Genomic DNA, 17,606 nt, shown 5'->3' on the forward strand with positions numbered 1-17,606 from the left:
GACAATCCTGTTGTCAACAGGTAGGTTGCAATGCCAGAAGACTGTAGTGAAATCCAGGGAGACCAGTAGAGGATCAGTCATTGGCGCAGTGACTGGCAGTTAACCCTGAACGCAAATAAATGTAACATATTGTGTATAAATACATGAACAGATCCATTACTGTTTGATTACATTATTGATGAAAAATTACTGTAAACAGTAACAGCTGTAAAGTACATTAGAATAACTGTCTGGAGTGACCTAAAGTGGAATGGCCACATAAACTGATTGTAGGGAAATCAGATGCCTGGCTGTGAGATTCACTGGAAGAATTTTAAGTAAATGTAATTCATCCATGAAAGAAGAGGCTTATAAAACACATGTTCAACTGATTCTTGAGTATTTGTCTAGTGTGTGGTAGTGAACACCCCCACACCTGCTCCCTCCAAAATCTTCACTGTATTGACAGATTGATCTGTAGCATAGCCTGAGGTCTAGGTTAGGTTGGAAGGTGTGTAAAAGTTGGAAAGTCAACAAATGTGAATGTGAAATAAAAGTTGTGGTAGCAAATTGATCAGTGGTGTAGCCTTGTGTCGCTGTTTGCACCTTATTTAACACACTTTGCCATATTTAACCCACTTTTCATTATAAAAACAAAAACTGCAAGGTAATTTCAGAATAACTGTATTATACGATGGACAAAACTCTGACAAGTATTTTAATGACCATTATGAACATATGAGAAATTCACCGAGGCCATGACAAGATTGGCTCCTGCCTAGTGTGCAGGCACATAAAGGGCACAAAAGCTGAATTATAAAATGGACACTTTAAGAATTAACCAGGAGAGATACATGAATTCTCCAACTCCACATGCTCCTATCTTCTGCCTGTGAGAAAAGGACTTCCCTTGATCCCAGATACGAACGCATGCTGTTCTCACAGTGTCTTTTCGTCCAAGTACCATCATAAAGAAATGGCTACTGACAAACAGGTGTCACATAATTGTGTATGAAGAGTGCACTTGCTTCATACAGCTACTGCCTACTCGAGTGCATGTTCAGCAGTGGAGTTTTTGCTGCTACTTTGCTATGGCACTGTAGGATCTCAAAGGTTTTCGAGTGGGTGCTGAAGCAAATATGCTGTTTGACCGATGGCTTCTGATTATTGTCAGTTTCTGACAACTGAGGACTGAAGTGAAACTATTTGAGCTAGACGTCTTCAAACTATTTCATAGAATAATGGATGAAATGGGAAACAGATCTCACTTGTGAACTGACTTGTCTAATGTCTTATGCATTAGATGCTTTGTAGACAACAGGGCCAATAAATACAATACAATGAGTAAAATTCCATCTCACTTTAATTTCCTGTCAGAAACATCTTAAATGACAGCTCTGTATCGTATTTTCAAAAATATCCAGCAGATTTTGGTGGCAAATATAGCAGGAACATCGATAAAGCAGAACTAGTTAATGAAATAGCAGCTTTCAAATTCCAGTAGAAAGGGCTAATGACACAGCTTCCCAGTAGGCTATGTTGAAGTTGTTTTTTCTTTATTTCTCTTTCTTCCAGAGCACGGGTTATGAGATGCTTATTCAAACATCGAAATAGTTTTGAAGTTTTTTATTACAATTCCAGTGACTGCAACATCTTATCAATGCAGTTACAGCAAATTAAAGACGATAAAAAATGATTTAAAGTTGAGTGTAAGTGATGTAGAGTGTCATCATTCAACTCTCTTGGTGACAGCTGCTAAATTTGACTTCAGTGACATAACCAGTGAGTTTACTCCACTCAAAGCAAGGGAACTGAAAACAAAATTATAATAAAAATGTAATTCTTGGCAGGAATCTCTCTTTATTTGTAGCCCTTTATCTTGTATTTCTAGCTAATAATTTATGCACTAATAATAATTTATGAGGAGCAAATAAAACATTTCTTTATTATACATGTCACTAAAATCAATCTGCAGTAGCTGACATAAAAAATAAGACATACATTTTGTTTTACTTTCAATTTTTATATAATTTGTAATTTATTACTACAACCATACATTTAATTAGTTGTGTGCAATATTTTGCATCTATTGCTCTAGTGCTACCAACTGCTTCCTTCTTTTAATCAACTTGTGTGTATATTTCTTTTTCCCCAGTTTGATTCAGTACCTCCTCATTAGTTATTCAATCTACTCATTTCATCTTTAGCATTCTTCTGTAGCATTGCAGTATGTCTTGTTGGTTTCCGCGGTAGACTTGTATTTTGTAAAATTAGCTTTCAAATATTTAGTCAGCTTTTCAGATTAATGTGTCTCAAAATAATTTCAAATAAATATTGAGGAGATTCCTTTCCATTCCTCTCAGGCAGAGGAGGTAGTCACCCACTACTAATAGTATCATTGGCAATAATTTGTTGAATCTCCTCTGGGTAATGTAGCTCTAGCTGGAGCTGCATTTACATTCACACTCCACTCTGGCAGTGGAATGTACTAATGTTATCTGTTGATCTTAATCCCCAGTCATGGATACTATGCAGGAGAAACAACTGACAGTTATTCTTGCATGACGTTTATAACAATTATACAGGCTGAGAGACAATATGATGTTTGGTTCTCACAAGACCTACACGTGTGACAATAATTGTCTTGTATATTCTTCCTTTGCTATTTTTTTGGTCTCTGTATGCCATTCAGTTTTGTTGCAAACTATTCAGCAAATTTCAAACACTGTTTTAGACACACAGTTAGTACGCTAATCAGATTTGAGTATTCTGCTATCATGTTTATGCTTGGCCAGTACACAAGTGCTTCAAACTTGATCATGGGCTGTAATATTCTTCAGATAACATTTCTTTCCGTTGGTGAAAAAGAAACATACTTTAGATTTTATTTTATTTTTTCCCCATTTTTTATTATTGTGAGTGTTGACTAACTTCTGTTCAATAAGCTTAGAAAGAATGCCATGAAGAAATGACTGTAACCTGCACTGTGTGTCTCACATTTTATACAAAATCTTTATATCAAATGAAATTGTTTTCTTAACTACACACAAAACTCATCCTGATCCAAAGCTAAATTCACTAGATGATGATGTATATATTTTTGATTATGGTGCTCTGTTACCAATGATCAATGTTATTCTGATCTTTGACAGTTTTCATAAGATAATTAGCGTACTGTGAATCCATTATAAGTATTTCCAACTGATAAGATGAGTGAGGTAGTGCAGTCCTAAGGTGCTGGGCAAACTTTCTGGGTGAGTACAGTTCAAATTCCTGCCTGCCATCCTGATTTAGGAAAAGACATCACCAATTCACTTCTCCAGTCTGAGCTTTTACTCAGTCACTAATCATCATTAACAGGACATTAAGCTCAAACCTGCTTTCCTTTGTTTGTCTCCAACTGGTGGAATAAATGTCCAGAAGAGTACACGTGCAAACCCTTGAACAAACTTGTCTTTTCTGGAATGACACTTTGTGCTTAACTGAAGAACCACTATTTCCTACAGAGCTTTTTAATGTCACTCATAATTAGTTGTAGGAAAGCTGTTTCATGCCATGATAAAAATTTGACAGAAAATTTGTTAAATTTAACATCAAGACCTACTTCCTTATCAGTTTCCTCACTCTGCCACCCAGCCATTACTTTTAACGAATATTTGGTCCTGGTAACAGTAATTAGCCTCACTGATTTCCATGAAACTTTCTAGCTTTTTTATGGTAATACATTATTTTAGCTCCTGAGTACTATCATAAGATTGTACATGCCTGAGGCTTTTGTATGTCATTGCTTCCTGTGCAACTCGTGCTGAGAATCTGAGTGTTGGCTTCCTGTGGTACTGCTTTTAGATAATGAGATTTCTCCTCTGTGGTCTAATGCTCACCATTGCTGGCCTTGAGTTTGAGTCCCAGTGACCATTTCAGTCTTTTAGTCAGGAAAAGGTCTAGAAGAAGATTCACTCAGCCTCACAAGACCAAAAGCTGCTTAATGTAATTGTTAGTATGCAAGGCCCCAGCGTCAAATTGAAGGGCTCCTGTCTGGCTGGGGTCATATGCCACATGCCCCACCCCCTTTGTATAGCATGATGGTAAGCATTGTTAAAGTTACTCAAAAATTCTGGACAGTTATGGACAAGTTAGTTCAAACTGTGATCCTGTGTAATTTGGGTTTTTGTGGTTTATAGAAATCACCTCATCCTTCCCATAAATTGGACAACTGCTCTGTTTACAAACGTAATCTTGTGTTGTATGATCCTTTAAACTCTCTTTGAAAATAAGTCTCTCTCTCTCTCTCTCTCTCTCTCTCTCTCTCTCTCTCTCTGTGTGTGTGTGTGTGTGTGTGTGTGTGTGTGTGTGTGTGTGTGTGTGTGTGTTTTAGAAATACTCTCATATATTTTTATCATGAATCTATCTGTAACATATCACTTCTGCTAGTTGGATCTAAAAAGCTAACAGTTATTTATCATGCATTTGACATTTTTATAAAGATGCACATGTTGCTACAACATAGTGAATGTGTGTGCCTCAAATCCTCTTTGATATTCTTGATAGCTGATGAAATTTGTAATTCACAGATCACCAGAAAAATCGAAGCAGGCATTAAAGAAAGAAGCTAAAGAGGCAGCAAAGAAAGCAAAGAAAGAAGAGAGATTACAGCAAAAGGTATGGTATTTTCAGTTTTTTTGGTCTGCAAAAGTTTGTTGGTGTATTAATACAACTACACTTTCTTTGCTGCCATTTTAATGTTGAAACTTTTTTGGGGGATGTATAGTTGTACAGCAAGCATACTATCTGCACTATATTATACATGCCCAGTTCAGAGAGTGTGTGCAGAGGCTGGTGAACCACCACTCTGGATTCGGCAATGTATCCTTTTGGTTCGACAGGCGCTGAAAATCTCAGCATCACCTCAGTCATTGGCATTTAGTTCAGTGATCCAATCCACCTTCGAACAACTGTTCAGAAATCTGCCCCTAGTGACCAAGCCATTTAGTATACGTACTACAGAATGTCTCAAAGATCTGGATCTCTCAGGCATGAAAATAGACACCCAGGGATGGAATGCACTGCCGCCTTGGTGTCTTCAGAGGCCCAAAGTGATATTAAGCTTGACACAGTACACGAAAAGTTGTACTTCAGATTTGGTTTTTACAACTTTGTTTTCATCTATTTTAAGTATGTACCATAGTTTGATTGTTATTTATACAGATGGATTCCAACAGAGGAATGCTCTCTTTGTTCTGCAGTTTTCCCTGACATTGTTTTTAAAGTGCGTCTTCCAGAACAATTTACAAATTATGATGAGGAGTTATATGGCATTCTGATGGCACTAGAGGGTTCACAGACATCACCATATGAGTTTTCTTGTGTGTTCGGACTCTCTTAGTGCTCTGCAGGCACTTCACCAAATGTATCAGGTAGACCCACTGATTCAGCTCATCCACGACTCCTTGAGCGGCTCCAACACCATGGGAAGGAGGTGATCTTTTGCTGGGTACATGGCCACATTGGGGTACATGGTAACGACGTGGCTGATAAAGCTGCCAAGGAAGCATGTTGGGATGGTGCTGTCCAACAATGTCCCATCCCATTGCATGCCATTATCTCATTTTCTGACAGATGCATCATGCATCAGTGAGAGTCTGAATGGTTGCAGGTGACAGACAACAAACTGCAGTTGCTCAAGCCAGCCGGGGTGGCTGAGTGGTTCTAGGCGCTACAGTCTGGAACTGTGCAACCGCTATGGTTGCAGGTTCTAATCTTGCCTCGGGCATGGGTGTGTGTGATGTCCTTAGGTTAGTTAGGTTTAAGTAGTTCTAAGTTCTAGGGGACTGATGACTTCAGAAGTTAAGTCCCATAGTGCTCAGAGCCATTTTGCAGTCGCTCAAATCGACCACAAAGGCTTGACGGACTTCATGTCAGCCTCACCACTTCAAGGAGGTTTTGCTTTCCAGACTGTGCATAGGGCATAGTCCTTTCACACATGGCTTCCCCCTCTTTCAGGAGGATCCACCATTCTGTGAAGTTCATGGCGTGCCGCTTTCAGTTCAGCATATTGTGGCTACGTGTGTCCTGTATACTGATGTTAGGGCAGCCCACGGACTCGCTGGAGATCTGCCCACCATTCTCACAGATACCAGTGTTGCAAACAAGAGTGGTGAAATTTTGTGAACGGGCAGACCTCATCCCTAAACTGGTGGGCTTTAATACATTATAAACTGCTCTGCGTGTGGGGACAACCTTCGTCCCCACCCATGAGATTTGCATGTTGACTTTTTGTCAGGTCGCTGATAACCATGATGTCTAACACCCCGTCACCCCAACTCATCATCATCATATATTATACATTTTGAGATTTTGTTGCTGCAGTGTGCAGGATGTTAAAGTGGCACATTTGGTATAGTAATAAGTAACAGAATGTTGTTTGCAGATGCTGCCTTTAGCATTATGTAAAATGGAATTTCACTGTGTGCAAAATTTAGCTCTGAGAGACCCAGGTCAAAATACTAATTGAAATGTGGTATGGGTTGTTCTCAGAAAGAACTTTTCTGGTTCAGTCCACAAACAAACAAGGAAATCATATCTACTGGAGGTAATGTAACATGCAGGAGGTTTCAAAAGTGGCTTTCCAATGATGTGGACAACCTACTGGTAATTATGCCCATAAATAATGATGAATAGGAGGGCAGTAAATCTCGTGAGTGATGCTGCTGCTTTGACAGGTGACTTGACCTCTTATGAACTGTGAAATGTGTGTGATTAGTCTGGAGCAAGATGCAGTGGGTCAGTGTATGGGGCAGTTTTTAAACCTGGATTGTTTGTAGGGGTTTGATTAATAATTCTGGTGTTCTTGAATGCTAGTTCCATATGGTGCTCTAGGATGTTATCCAGATTGAGTGGGCAGTGATATAACAGTTTGATGGGTGCAGAAAGAGCTTTGTGAAAGATGTTTCTCAGTAAAGGCCATGGCAAAAAATTTAAGTGAATGTATGTTAAATTACTTAAGTCTGTAGGAGATACCGAGCAGGAAAGGAAATACTTCTTTGTGTCAGGTTTGCAGAGTAGAGCTTTGAGTGCAGTAAAGTTAATGTGGGGCTATGTTTGGAGGAGGAGGAGGAGGAGATTAGTATTTAAAATCCCATCAATATTGAGGTCATTAGAGGTGGAGCGCAAGCTCGGATTAGGAAAGGATGGGGAAGGAAGTCAGCCATTCCCTGTCAGAGGAACCATCCCGACATTTGTCTGAAATGATTAAGGGAAATAACAGAAAACCTAAACCTGGATGGCCGGGCACAGGTTTGAAATGTTGTCCTCTCAAATGAGAGTCCAGTGTGCTAACCACTGCGCCACCTGACTATGTTTGGGTTGTTACTGCTTTTTGCTGTAGTTGCTATTTATGTAGAAACCAAGCCTGTAAGAGTGAGACTCTTTGGTTTGAAAGTGGCAACATGTGGAAAAATGAAGATACTTTAGTTCAGTGGTCGGTGTGTTTAATGTGGGCAGGTATTTTTATCTAGCCATCAGAGTACTCAAGATCAAGATCAAAGAATTTAGCATGTTCGGCTGAAGTAGGTGAATGATACTTGGAAAACATTGCAGTTGAATTGACAGAAGATGACTTTGAGTCACTGTAATAAAGATGTTAATGGCCTGACTGGACCAGATGAAAGCTTTAAGTTAGTATTAATAGGTTATGCAAAGACATTGTAGAAAACTCTTATGTCACTTCCAGAGTCATACTAGTCCATTTTTATATTGAAATTGTGGACTTTGTTTCATTTTATATGTAGTATTAAAGTTGTGTGTTTTTATTGAAAGTTAATAATTCAGTCAGTTATCAAATTTCTGTTTAAAAATCAAGTGGCTATGCATTTAGGAGGAGGAGGAAGAAATTTGTGTCTAACGTCCTGTTGACAATGAGGTCATTAGAAATGGAGCAGAAGCTTGGATTAGGGAAAGATGGTGAAGGAAAGTGGCTGTGTCCTTCCGAAGGAACCATCCCGGCACATTCCCTAAGTGATCTAGGGAAATTGCTGAAAATCTAAACCAGGATGGCTGGACACGGGTTTGAACCATCGTCGTCCTGAATGCGAATCCAATGTGCTAAACACAGCACTACCTCCCTCGGTGCTATGCGTTTATCAGAGTTATGATGCAAAATGTGTAAAGGAACAGAATGTGTAAAATAAGGGCAAAAATTCTTCATAATGTAAGACCATAAGATGTTCCCTTCATGGCCACAACTCTTAATGACAAAATTATTTTCAGTCTTTTAAACACTTTTTGTTAATAGGTATTACAACAGTAATTTGATTGATCTGTTGCGTTTCAATATTTTGCGTGTTCTGTTGCAGCCTTTTGTAACAGAAGATTGAAAGTTGAAACAGAATGTTATTAGTGTCTCGCGTTTTTTTTCCAAATGATCCCAAATTTTCTTTTTAAAGTGAGAATTTTGCTTCAAGCACAAAAACCTATAAGCCCTATTTTCAGCTTCTCTTTTCAGTAAGAATATGCGTTGCTTAAACTAAAAGAACATAAACAGAAATCCATTTCCTCAAAATTTAGCTTACTTTGAAGATAAATTTCTGACTGAAATCCAAAAATTGTGTTGACACAATACCCACTATGAGAAATATATAAATAAAGGAAGTGTTGTAGGTTTAAATTGCATTACTGAACATTTAGACATATCACATTTATGGTCTTGAAAATTGATTTTTCTTGGTATGAGATCTGATGTTTTCCTGACATATTTGTAATTTATAAAATTCTCAGGTGCCTGGTGGGTTCTTGTCATAATTACTCTATGATATTTCGGCAAACGGACTATTTGCCATGATCAGGTGGTTTCATCTGAGTTACCTGAAGATGACAATGAGTCTTTCTGCCAAAATATAATGAAGTAATTGTGATGTACCATTTCTGGGCACCCTAGAATTCTACAAATTGTGTCTCTATATTATGAGAATGGAAGTTGCTACTCACCATATAGCGGAGATGCTGAGTCACAGACAGGCACAACAAAAGACTCTCTCAATTAAAGCTTTCAACCATCGGCCTTTGTCTCTATGTTGTGCCTATCGGCGACTCAGTATCTCCGCTATATGGCCAGTAGCAACTTTCCTTCTCATAATATTGTTACATTCTATTCTGGATTTTCCATTGCAATTTTTTTTTTTTTTTTTTGTGTGTGTGTGTGTGTGTGTGTGTGTGTGTGTGTGTGTGTGTGTATGTATATGCAAGAAATTGATTACGCAAAGGGAAACTTTTATACTTCCTAAGATTTTTGTAGGTAATTTTCTTGCAGTTTCTTGTACCCACATATTTATGCAATGCTGAAAATCCTTTATCTTGTGTCTTTTTGTGACAGGCAGCCCAAGATGATGCTTCGGAGCCTGATTCTTGTGCAGGAAAGTATGGTCAGCCTCCAATGATTCAGAGTGCGGAAAAGACTCAAAGGAACTTTGTCCATGTTAAAGATATTAAGGATGAGATTGCTGGTCAGTGTGTTTGGGTTAGAGGTCGTTTACATACTAGTAGAGCTAAAGGTAAGTAATAAACTGACCAAAATTTTGTGTTAGTATCAGTAATATGTGATATTAAGTCCCTTCAAATAAACAGGGTGGTCAGAAGCAGTCTGAAAAGCTTGTAAGGTGTTGCATGGTTGGTAGTGCTGAGAAATAACTGTTAAGAAAAAAATCGGTACAGTGTGCCATTTTTGAGTTGATTAGCATTGAATTTAGCCAATCAGGATATTGCGCTTGCAAATTCAAGTGGTCCACAAGATGCAGTTAGTGTCAGCTGTTCTCATAGCAGTGATGATAGTGCATAAGACTGCTCAGCCTTTGGCTTGGGTACGATCCTTACTACCATCAAATTTTCAATTATTGTAACAACCTGATTGGCTAACTTCAATGCTAATTAACTGAGAAATGGTGCACTGTATCGATTTTTTTTCTTAACAATTATTTCTCAGCACAACTTACCCTGCAGCACCCTTACAAACTTTTCAGATTGTTTCTGACCACCCTGTATATTATGTTGCTTTGTATTGTGTTCCAACTCTTCTTCTTCTTCTTCATGTTATTATTATTATTATTATTATTATTGTTATTATTCTTATTTTCTTTCTTCCTGTGCACCAACTGACTGAGTAGGCCACATGCCTTGCACTCAACTAACACAGCTTAGAAAGGTGGCTTGCTTTCCCTCTCCATCTTGACTGTACATTTGATTTTTGAAAGTACATCATTCATATTATGCATGAACTGCTGCTGTGACAGTTGAATGCAATATCATTTTAAACTGGAATTGTCAGTGTACCAGATGGGTGAAGTTGTTGTGTGGAGCTGAGAACATATTCCTCGGAATGATCCATGAAGAAATTTCTACTGGTTGGTGAAGTGGAGAGGCCATCAGTGTACCATTCATCATTTCATAATATTCACTGCCCCATTAAAGGTGACATTGGTCTTAGAGAACAAAGAGAATAGCCACAAAACACTATTTGAGAAGACAAAGATCTTGGTACATGTGGCTACTTAATGGGATTTCACTCTAAGAAAAAGCAGTGAGTTTCACTTATGGCCCAATAACTTTCAACAGAGAAGAGAGCTACACACCTTATGAGGCATAGTGTGGCCTTGGACACAGAGGAAAATGCTTAACTGTTCCAGGTCAATGGGTGTACCCGTTTTGAATGTAGTGTTGGTCCCTTGCACCTGCTAGCACCATTGCATCCACGGTGGGCTGATGCTGTGGCAGGCTGCTTAACTTACCTTTCTGCACACGTGTTAATTATGCCCACCCTTGGAACATATTGAATGCTGCTCTCTTGCTTATATGTGGCATACATCTTAGTTATTTTACCTGTCATAAGTTTTAACTCTTGAGGATGATGGCTGTGAAAATTGTTGAAAACATGAGAATTTTATCTCCCTTGCTGTTGCTTGAAAACTGAGAAAATTTTATCTGCCTGTAGTCTTATTTATTAAAAAAAATGTTTTTTACCTGTAATGGTTTGTAGTGGCATTCCTTTTGTGGGTTGATAAGTATCAGTCATGATACAAAATAATCTTGTTCAGTTTCATATGGGGACAATGAATAATTAATTCTCTTTGTTCACTTTCCCCCTCTGTAGTAGAGTTATTCTTATAGCTTTTTCCTAAAATCAAAGAAAAGTGTACCAAATATGATTCAATTTTCAAAATTTTCCTTGTATTTTAGGTGATATGAAGGTTTACATTAACACAAAGGACATTTCTTAGCTAAGGCTATGTTTGTAGACATTATCATTCATTGATCAGTAGTGTAGTCTGTGAAGTGACCTATATGCAATACTGTGAGCTTAAAATGTTTTATGGATGTAACCTTGAATCATGTATCTGGTTCTATGTCCTACTTTTACCACACAACATATCCCTCATAAACCAATGTTGAGAGTGTCCACTTACACCTTTCTGCTTCCTGCAATAAGAGCACTCAGTGGTATGCATTACAATTGGTGTTTTGATACAGTACATTGTGTTTACTGATGATGAAAGGAACGCCTAGTGTTTGACAAGGACCTTGTACATTACGCTGGAGGAGAACATAAAAAGTGACTTGGTTAAATACCTCATGGTTGTTCTCAGTCCATCGGTCAGAAAATATGAATACAATATATCGAACTCCACTGACTTCATACAATTTTTACAAATATTGCTTATTTTGGGCAGAGACATTACAGTCTGTTCCAGTGTTATTGCCTCTCACAGATGGGTCTGTGACAGACTCGCAGCTGTCACCTGGAAATTTGAGACACCTATCGCTAAACTCTTGAAACTTTTGCTTACATTTGCTTATTTTCTATTCAGTGGAGAGTGAACAAACTGATGTCGTAGCTAGGGGCAGCTCTTTGTCACCTGTGGTTGTCAGTACTGTATGTTTACGGAGAACTTCAGGAGAAACTCACTACCATTGAAACCAACCTGTTTATTTTCATTTGTAGACAATACCTTCAAGGTAAGGATGCAGGGCAAGTGGGATTCAATAAGTATTGTTATCTTAGCTCTATACATCTAGATATCAAGTAAGAAAAAAAGACTGACAACTACTGTTTCTCGATTCTGGAGGGATGCAAGAGTGCTGCATCACTTGGTCATAATGTTGGCAGAAAGCCCACTCACATCATTCTCTATATACATGGTTTGAGTTGTTACCATATAACATGTAAAAACAATGGACAGGGCAAGCTCATGCATGGAGCCTCCAGTTTTTCTAACCAGGAAAATCTAACATGAGTTACAGTGTCTGAAAACTATTTTCAAGAATGATAAAGTAAGTGCCAGAAAGGCCTGTTTTCTGTCCCAGACCGTGTTGCAGACGAGTTTGCATTGGAGTGACTATGTGGTTCTCACTATATGCTGGTTCTAAATCCAGATGTTCTAGAAAAGAATATCAAATTTTTCTTTTGCATATGACATTTCCATAATAAACAGAGGTGCTTGTAAGTTATGAGAGTCAATACATCTCATCAACAATCTAAAAGTAGCATATGGCACTGATCTTTGAACCTTCCTTCAGAGTTTACAGCAGAGAAGTTCTAAAACTTTTACATTAATCTGGTAAAGATGATGGTGGTAGATAGCATAAGAGCTGAGTTGTGATTGCATAATTATATGCTATTTACAGAGTGTATACGACCCGGGACAACCAGGAAATCCGGGACAAACCTGGGAATTTTTTCATCTGGGAGAAAACTGGGAAAAATCCAGCAGGAATTTTTAAAATTCCAGGAATTTTTCATTGTTTTGGTTTTCAGTTGAATTTTTGTCATTTTGGCTGGTAAGGACCAATACTCTACCAAAGGATATCACTGTATCCCGCTACTGCAGAATAACACTGCAGTAACAAAACATGAACGAGAGATAAAAAGAGAATGGAAATGAAACTTAAGTTGCAAAGAAAATGTGCCATATACAACAACAAAACACAGTGCTCATACAAGCGTCTGCCAACAGCAAAGTGTGTCAAAGGCTTCATAAAATCTATGCAATACTTCATAACAAAAAATTGCCTCAGATGAGCGTGACATGACAACTGTTTAAATTAGATTCATTTGAGCAGTTGTGGGCGGGCTCTTGCACATGTGCAGTTGCTTCTAGTTTGGCTGGGTGCCACTATCTAGTATTGCCCTGGTTCGGAAATATCGTAGATCCGGGGCTGATGCACAGAGCAGTTTGAGTTGTGGTGGGAAGGTGGGTCGTCTCCACGTGACCTGAGTTTACGTTCAGTGATTTTGTTGTTTCCTCTTTGTTTATTGCTCTCATGTTACATGAAAACAAAACCGATTTTTGTGGTCAGGTGCTAGCAAATGAATTAAAATACATTTGCATAATTACAGAAGGCTAAAATATGTTATTAGTTTCAGATTTTATTTCCATCTTTCTGACAGTCAAGCATTGATTGCCTTGCAGAATGATGAAGTTATTTTTGTTGGTTTGCTAAAGAGATTTGGCTTTTATTAATCTTTTCCACTGAGGCAGTCAATTTCTTTGAAATGAAGTGTTTAATTTACACTATTTGGCTAGTTTCAACTGTTTGCTGCATTTCAAGTGCACGTATGGCATTATGCCATAATAAAGAACCAAACATGAGATAATACAGTACTGGCACTCCAAGAAAATTTACACCCAAACCTGGACATACGAATGTGCACTTTAAGCCGTATTATGCATTTTAGTATGGTTCATGAAATTGACTGACTGCATCACGTTTCCTATGCTGTTATCAGCTGGTGAGATCACGTGACATGAGCTATGACTGATCTACAAAAGCGCAGCGCAATCTCCATTTCAATGCTTTGGAAAGTAACATCTGTAATATGAAAATATGCAGTGTACATGTTGCTGCACATCAAAGTTTCATTCAAAACGTATTGTCGTCGCCCCCCCCCCCTCCCCCCCCCCCACTGTTTCGCTTTCTGGAGTGCTGGAAAATTCTATGTCAGTATATAAAACCATAACCATTCAAACGACTGATGAGTTTTACAGTGCTGAGTAAGAGAATACTGTCACTTAACGTGGAAAAAGTGTATTTTCACCTGGAAGAAAGTGTATTTTTAACCGTCAAATCTGGGAATTTTTTTTTCCTTGTCCATTATTTGTACCCTGTATTTAGCACTAATGGGTTAAGATGAACAGAATCACAATAATTTGCATACGTAAAATCTTGTACTGTTTAATTTTTTGAGGCTGTCATGTCTTGCGTATTCAGTCACATTTGAACTTAAGAGGTTTACAGAGATAAGGCAATGAGTGAATCACCAGTATGCAGGTGAATGTGAGTGTTCAGTTGATGCTAAACCAAAAGATGGTTCACATTGAAGACTGGAGTGGGTGTCTTAGGTGTAATTGACAAGGATTAGTGCATCAGTTGTAGAAGACAGCCTTTCATTGTCACAACTTTCTCACTCCAGCATCTTTAAATTTTGTGAACAACCCCCCATGAAATCATCTCTGCCAGTTGTAGTGTAACTTTGTATGTGTCCAAGGGGTTACTGATAATGCAGAAAGACTAAAAAAAGAAGAGCTTTGGGGTTTCATTTGACTTCTTGACCTGGTAAGAAATTAAGGTGATGGATGTGAACAGCCATGCAGTGCGGGGGGGGGATTGTGTAGTATAGGCACAGGCGCAATAGTTTTTCGTTTGTGGTGTCAGATATCATTATTTCTAGAACAGTATCTTGTACTGGGTAAAGTTAATTTTACGCGACTGTATTTGAGCATTCAGGCCACTGTATTCACTAGTGCCTTTGTGGTGTATATAGTAAAAATTCTTTAATATTGCTTTTAGTGTTATGGAAGGTGTTGTTATGATTCTGTTACAGGAAAACAGTGCTTTATTGTTGTTAGACAGCAGGAGTACACTGTGCAATGCCTGTTTGCCGTGGGAGAAAAAATTAGTAAACAAATGGTGAAATTTGCTTCAAAGTAAGTCATTCATCTTTAGTTTTCTGTTTCATAATTATTGACACTCTTTTCCTTTTGTTGTCGTATAAAATCATTTTACATTGTGGAGCATGCTAATATTTAGTTATCAATTATTTTGTGATTGCCGAGAAGGTTGTTAATTAAATATGTGAAAGTGGCAACCTAAAAATCATGCCAAGCACCTATACCATACGAATGCCTTATTTTTGATATCATGTTTATAAGTATTTTTGCCTTCTAAGTGTGCCACTACTTCAATGTCATAGTCACATATCAGTCGATTCTAGATTCCTCTTTAGTCTCCCAAAACCTGAAATTAATCGAGTCCAAGATGTATAGAAGTTGGTCAAGCAGCTCCAAAATCGATCTGCTATCTCGGAAAAAAAACTGCTCTTATTACTAAAGAAGAATTTGACATTGGGCTTAAGTGTGATTTTTATACTTTGAAGCTTGTATTTGCACTGTTACTAGTTTCATCAAAATCCATCAACTCAGTGGCAGTGCATGAGCAGTTAACAGCAGATATCTTACTGCCTTGTGGCAGTTAATGTTATGGATGGAATTGATACAAAAATGAGACTGATGCTGCAAGTTTGTGTACCTACTACATATGTTTAATTAGTTTTTGACATCTTTTGAATTTACAGATACCTACATTTGTTCCTTCCACTGCTCAAAACATTTCAGCATATTGATAAAAAGCTCTCTGGGTGACTAGGTGGCTAGCAGGGTTAAGATACCATGACATTTTGATGGGTGTCATACTAATCATTTTCTGGTGCCAACAGATGATGAGTATGACACTCGTCGAATTGTTTTAACATCTTAACACTATAACCCAGCTGGAAACCTTAAAAATTTTCGTCAGTAGTATATGGTGGGAATGTCTAAATTTAATGTGTTTCACCATATTGTTCCCCATTTAGCTGCACGGAAGCAGATCTCTCTTAACCATCCAGTGGAGCATAAGAACATTAATAAACTGTTTGTTTACTCGCTCTGACATGATTTATTTTAAATACTAGACCTTTTGTATACCTAAAACTGTGGCGGTGGTCAAATTCATTACAGTGCTTGAGGTGGATTATCTTTGTATTTTAACACATTGTTAATAGGGAAAAAAAATTGTGAAAAGAACTTTCAGACTGAAGTTGCAGGTTATTTTCATCTGTAATAATCATTTTTATTTTTTGATAAATAAGAATTTTTGCAGCAGAGATCACGTGTTAAAGTATTTATATTTCCTCAGTGACTGGTTTTCACACAGTCTTGCTCCCATCTTTGGATTTACAGTATACCAGGAGAAAAACAGTACTGTGACATCTGAATAATTGTACAACCAAGACACAAGTGGAAGAACATAATAACCACATCACTATATTTGTACATACCTTCTGGTAATATTACTGTGCATGAATCACGCAACCATAATGAGAGCACACTCCATTTATAAAACAGAGACGCCACATTGGCTTGTCAAATACTTAAAACGAGTAAATAAAGAGTCCATAAGACCCACAGTGCACCCCAAAGTGGAAACGAGTTTGTTTGTGGAGCTGTTATAACTACGGCCCATCAGGAAAGACTCAGCAGGCATGCAGCTTTAGTGTTAATGGATGGTTACGCTCTTGGTCAACAGGTGCTTGAGTGGTAATGGAAAATTATCTAGTGGTCTAAGGGAAAAAAACCATAAGCATTTAGATAATATCCCACAATATGGCACAGACTGTCAGTTCACCTGTATCAACAATACAGTTATATTGTACACTACTACATTTATAGCTCATTTATCCATGTATATAAATTTTTCTTGTTGAAGGTACCAACACATAGAGACCTAGTTCCTACACTTACAGGATCATCCACAAACTATACCAGAGATGTGGCACACAGACATTTGAAGTGTAAGTCAGTGTCAGTTGACTCAGGAGATACTTTCAGGCCAAACTACCTTAGGATTACAGCTCCAACTCTCAAATATTCTTGGAAAATAATATTGACAGAGAAAATAAAAATGAACAAAAAATAAAACAAAAACATAATATGCCCCAAAACTGTGAGCTGGTGGTATGAAGCACCCATGGATAGGATACCATAGATGTGAGAGACCTGTTTTTGTGTCCTGTGGCCAATCAAATGTAACATGAACATACTTAACAAGTAGTGTATAAGGCAGGTTGGACATTTTAATTCAACAGTTTCATAGGCATTATACAACCACAACTATTTAAGGTGACCGAGTGTAGGGCAGTCGCTTTGAATTATCAGAGGCACCAACATACAGATGTATTAGAGAATATGACATACTTAGCAAGTAGTATGTAAAGTATGCAGTACATTTATACATCACTTTCACAGCTATTCTTAAAACACAATTAAGACTATCAGGTGTAGGGCAGCAGCTTTGGATTATCAGAGGAACCACCATAGAGACGTACTTATTAAGAAAGTTAGGTATAGGGGTGTGCCCCATTGGATTAATGATGAATCCAGTAATGATAACCTGGTTATATCGGTGGACTGCCTGCTAATGTGCAACAGTAAGGAGCACTACTAAAAAGTAAAGAAACATGCTAACCTATTGGAGTACATCATTAAGTACCTAATGGATAAACTACAAAAATCACCCAAAAAGAGCAATGCATCTATAATAATTTA

At 37.9% G+C, this 17,606-nt stretch overlaps 1 protein-coding gene across 1 annotated transcript in view; it reads left to right on the forward strand.

Annotated features, from left to right (window-relative positions):
• The window catches only part of LOC124556251 (aspartate--tRNA ligase, cytoplasmic), a 101,055-nt gene that overhangs the window by 20,667 nt on the left and 62,782 nt on the right, over positions 1-17,606 (forward strand). The window contains exons 2-4 of the mRNA XM_047130239.1: positions 4,551-4,638; positions 9,347-9,524; positions 14,846-14,948. Coding sequence (XP_046986195.1) covers positions 4,551-4,638; positions 9,347-9,524; positions 14,846-14,948 — 369 coding nt within the window. The remainder of the gene's footprint in view (positions 1-4,550; positions 4,639-9,346; positions 9,525-14,845; positions 14,949-17,606) is intronic.

Source organism: Schistocerca americana, chromosome X (genome assembly GCF_021461395.2).
Source record: "Schistocerca americana isolate TAMUIC-IGC-003095 chromosome X, iqSchAmer2.1, whole genome shotgun sequence".
In the NCBI taxonomy this organism is placed as follows: Eukaryota; Metazoa; Arthropoda; class Insecta; order Orthoptera; family Acrididae; genus Schistocerca; species Schistocerca americana.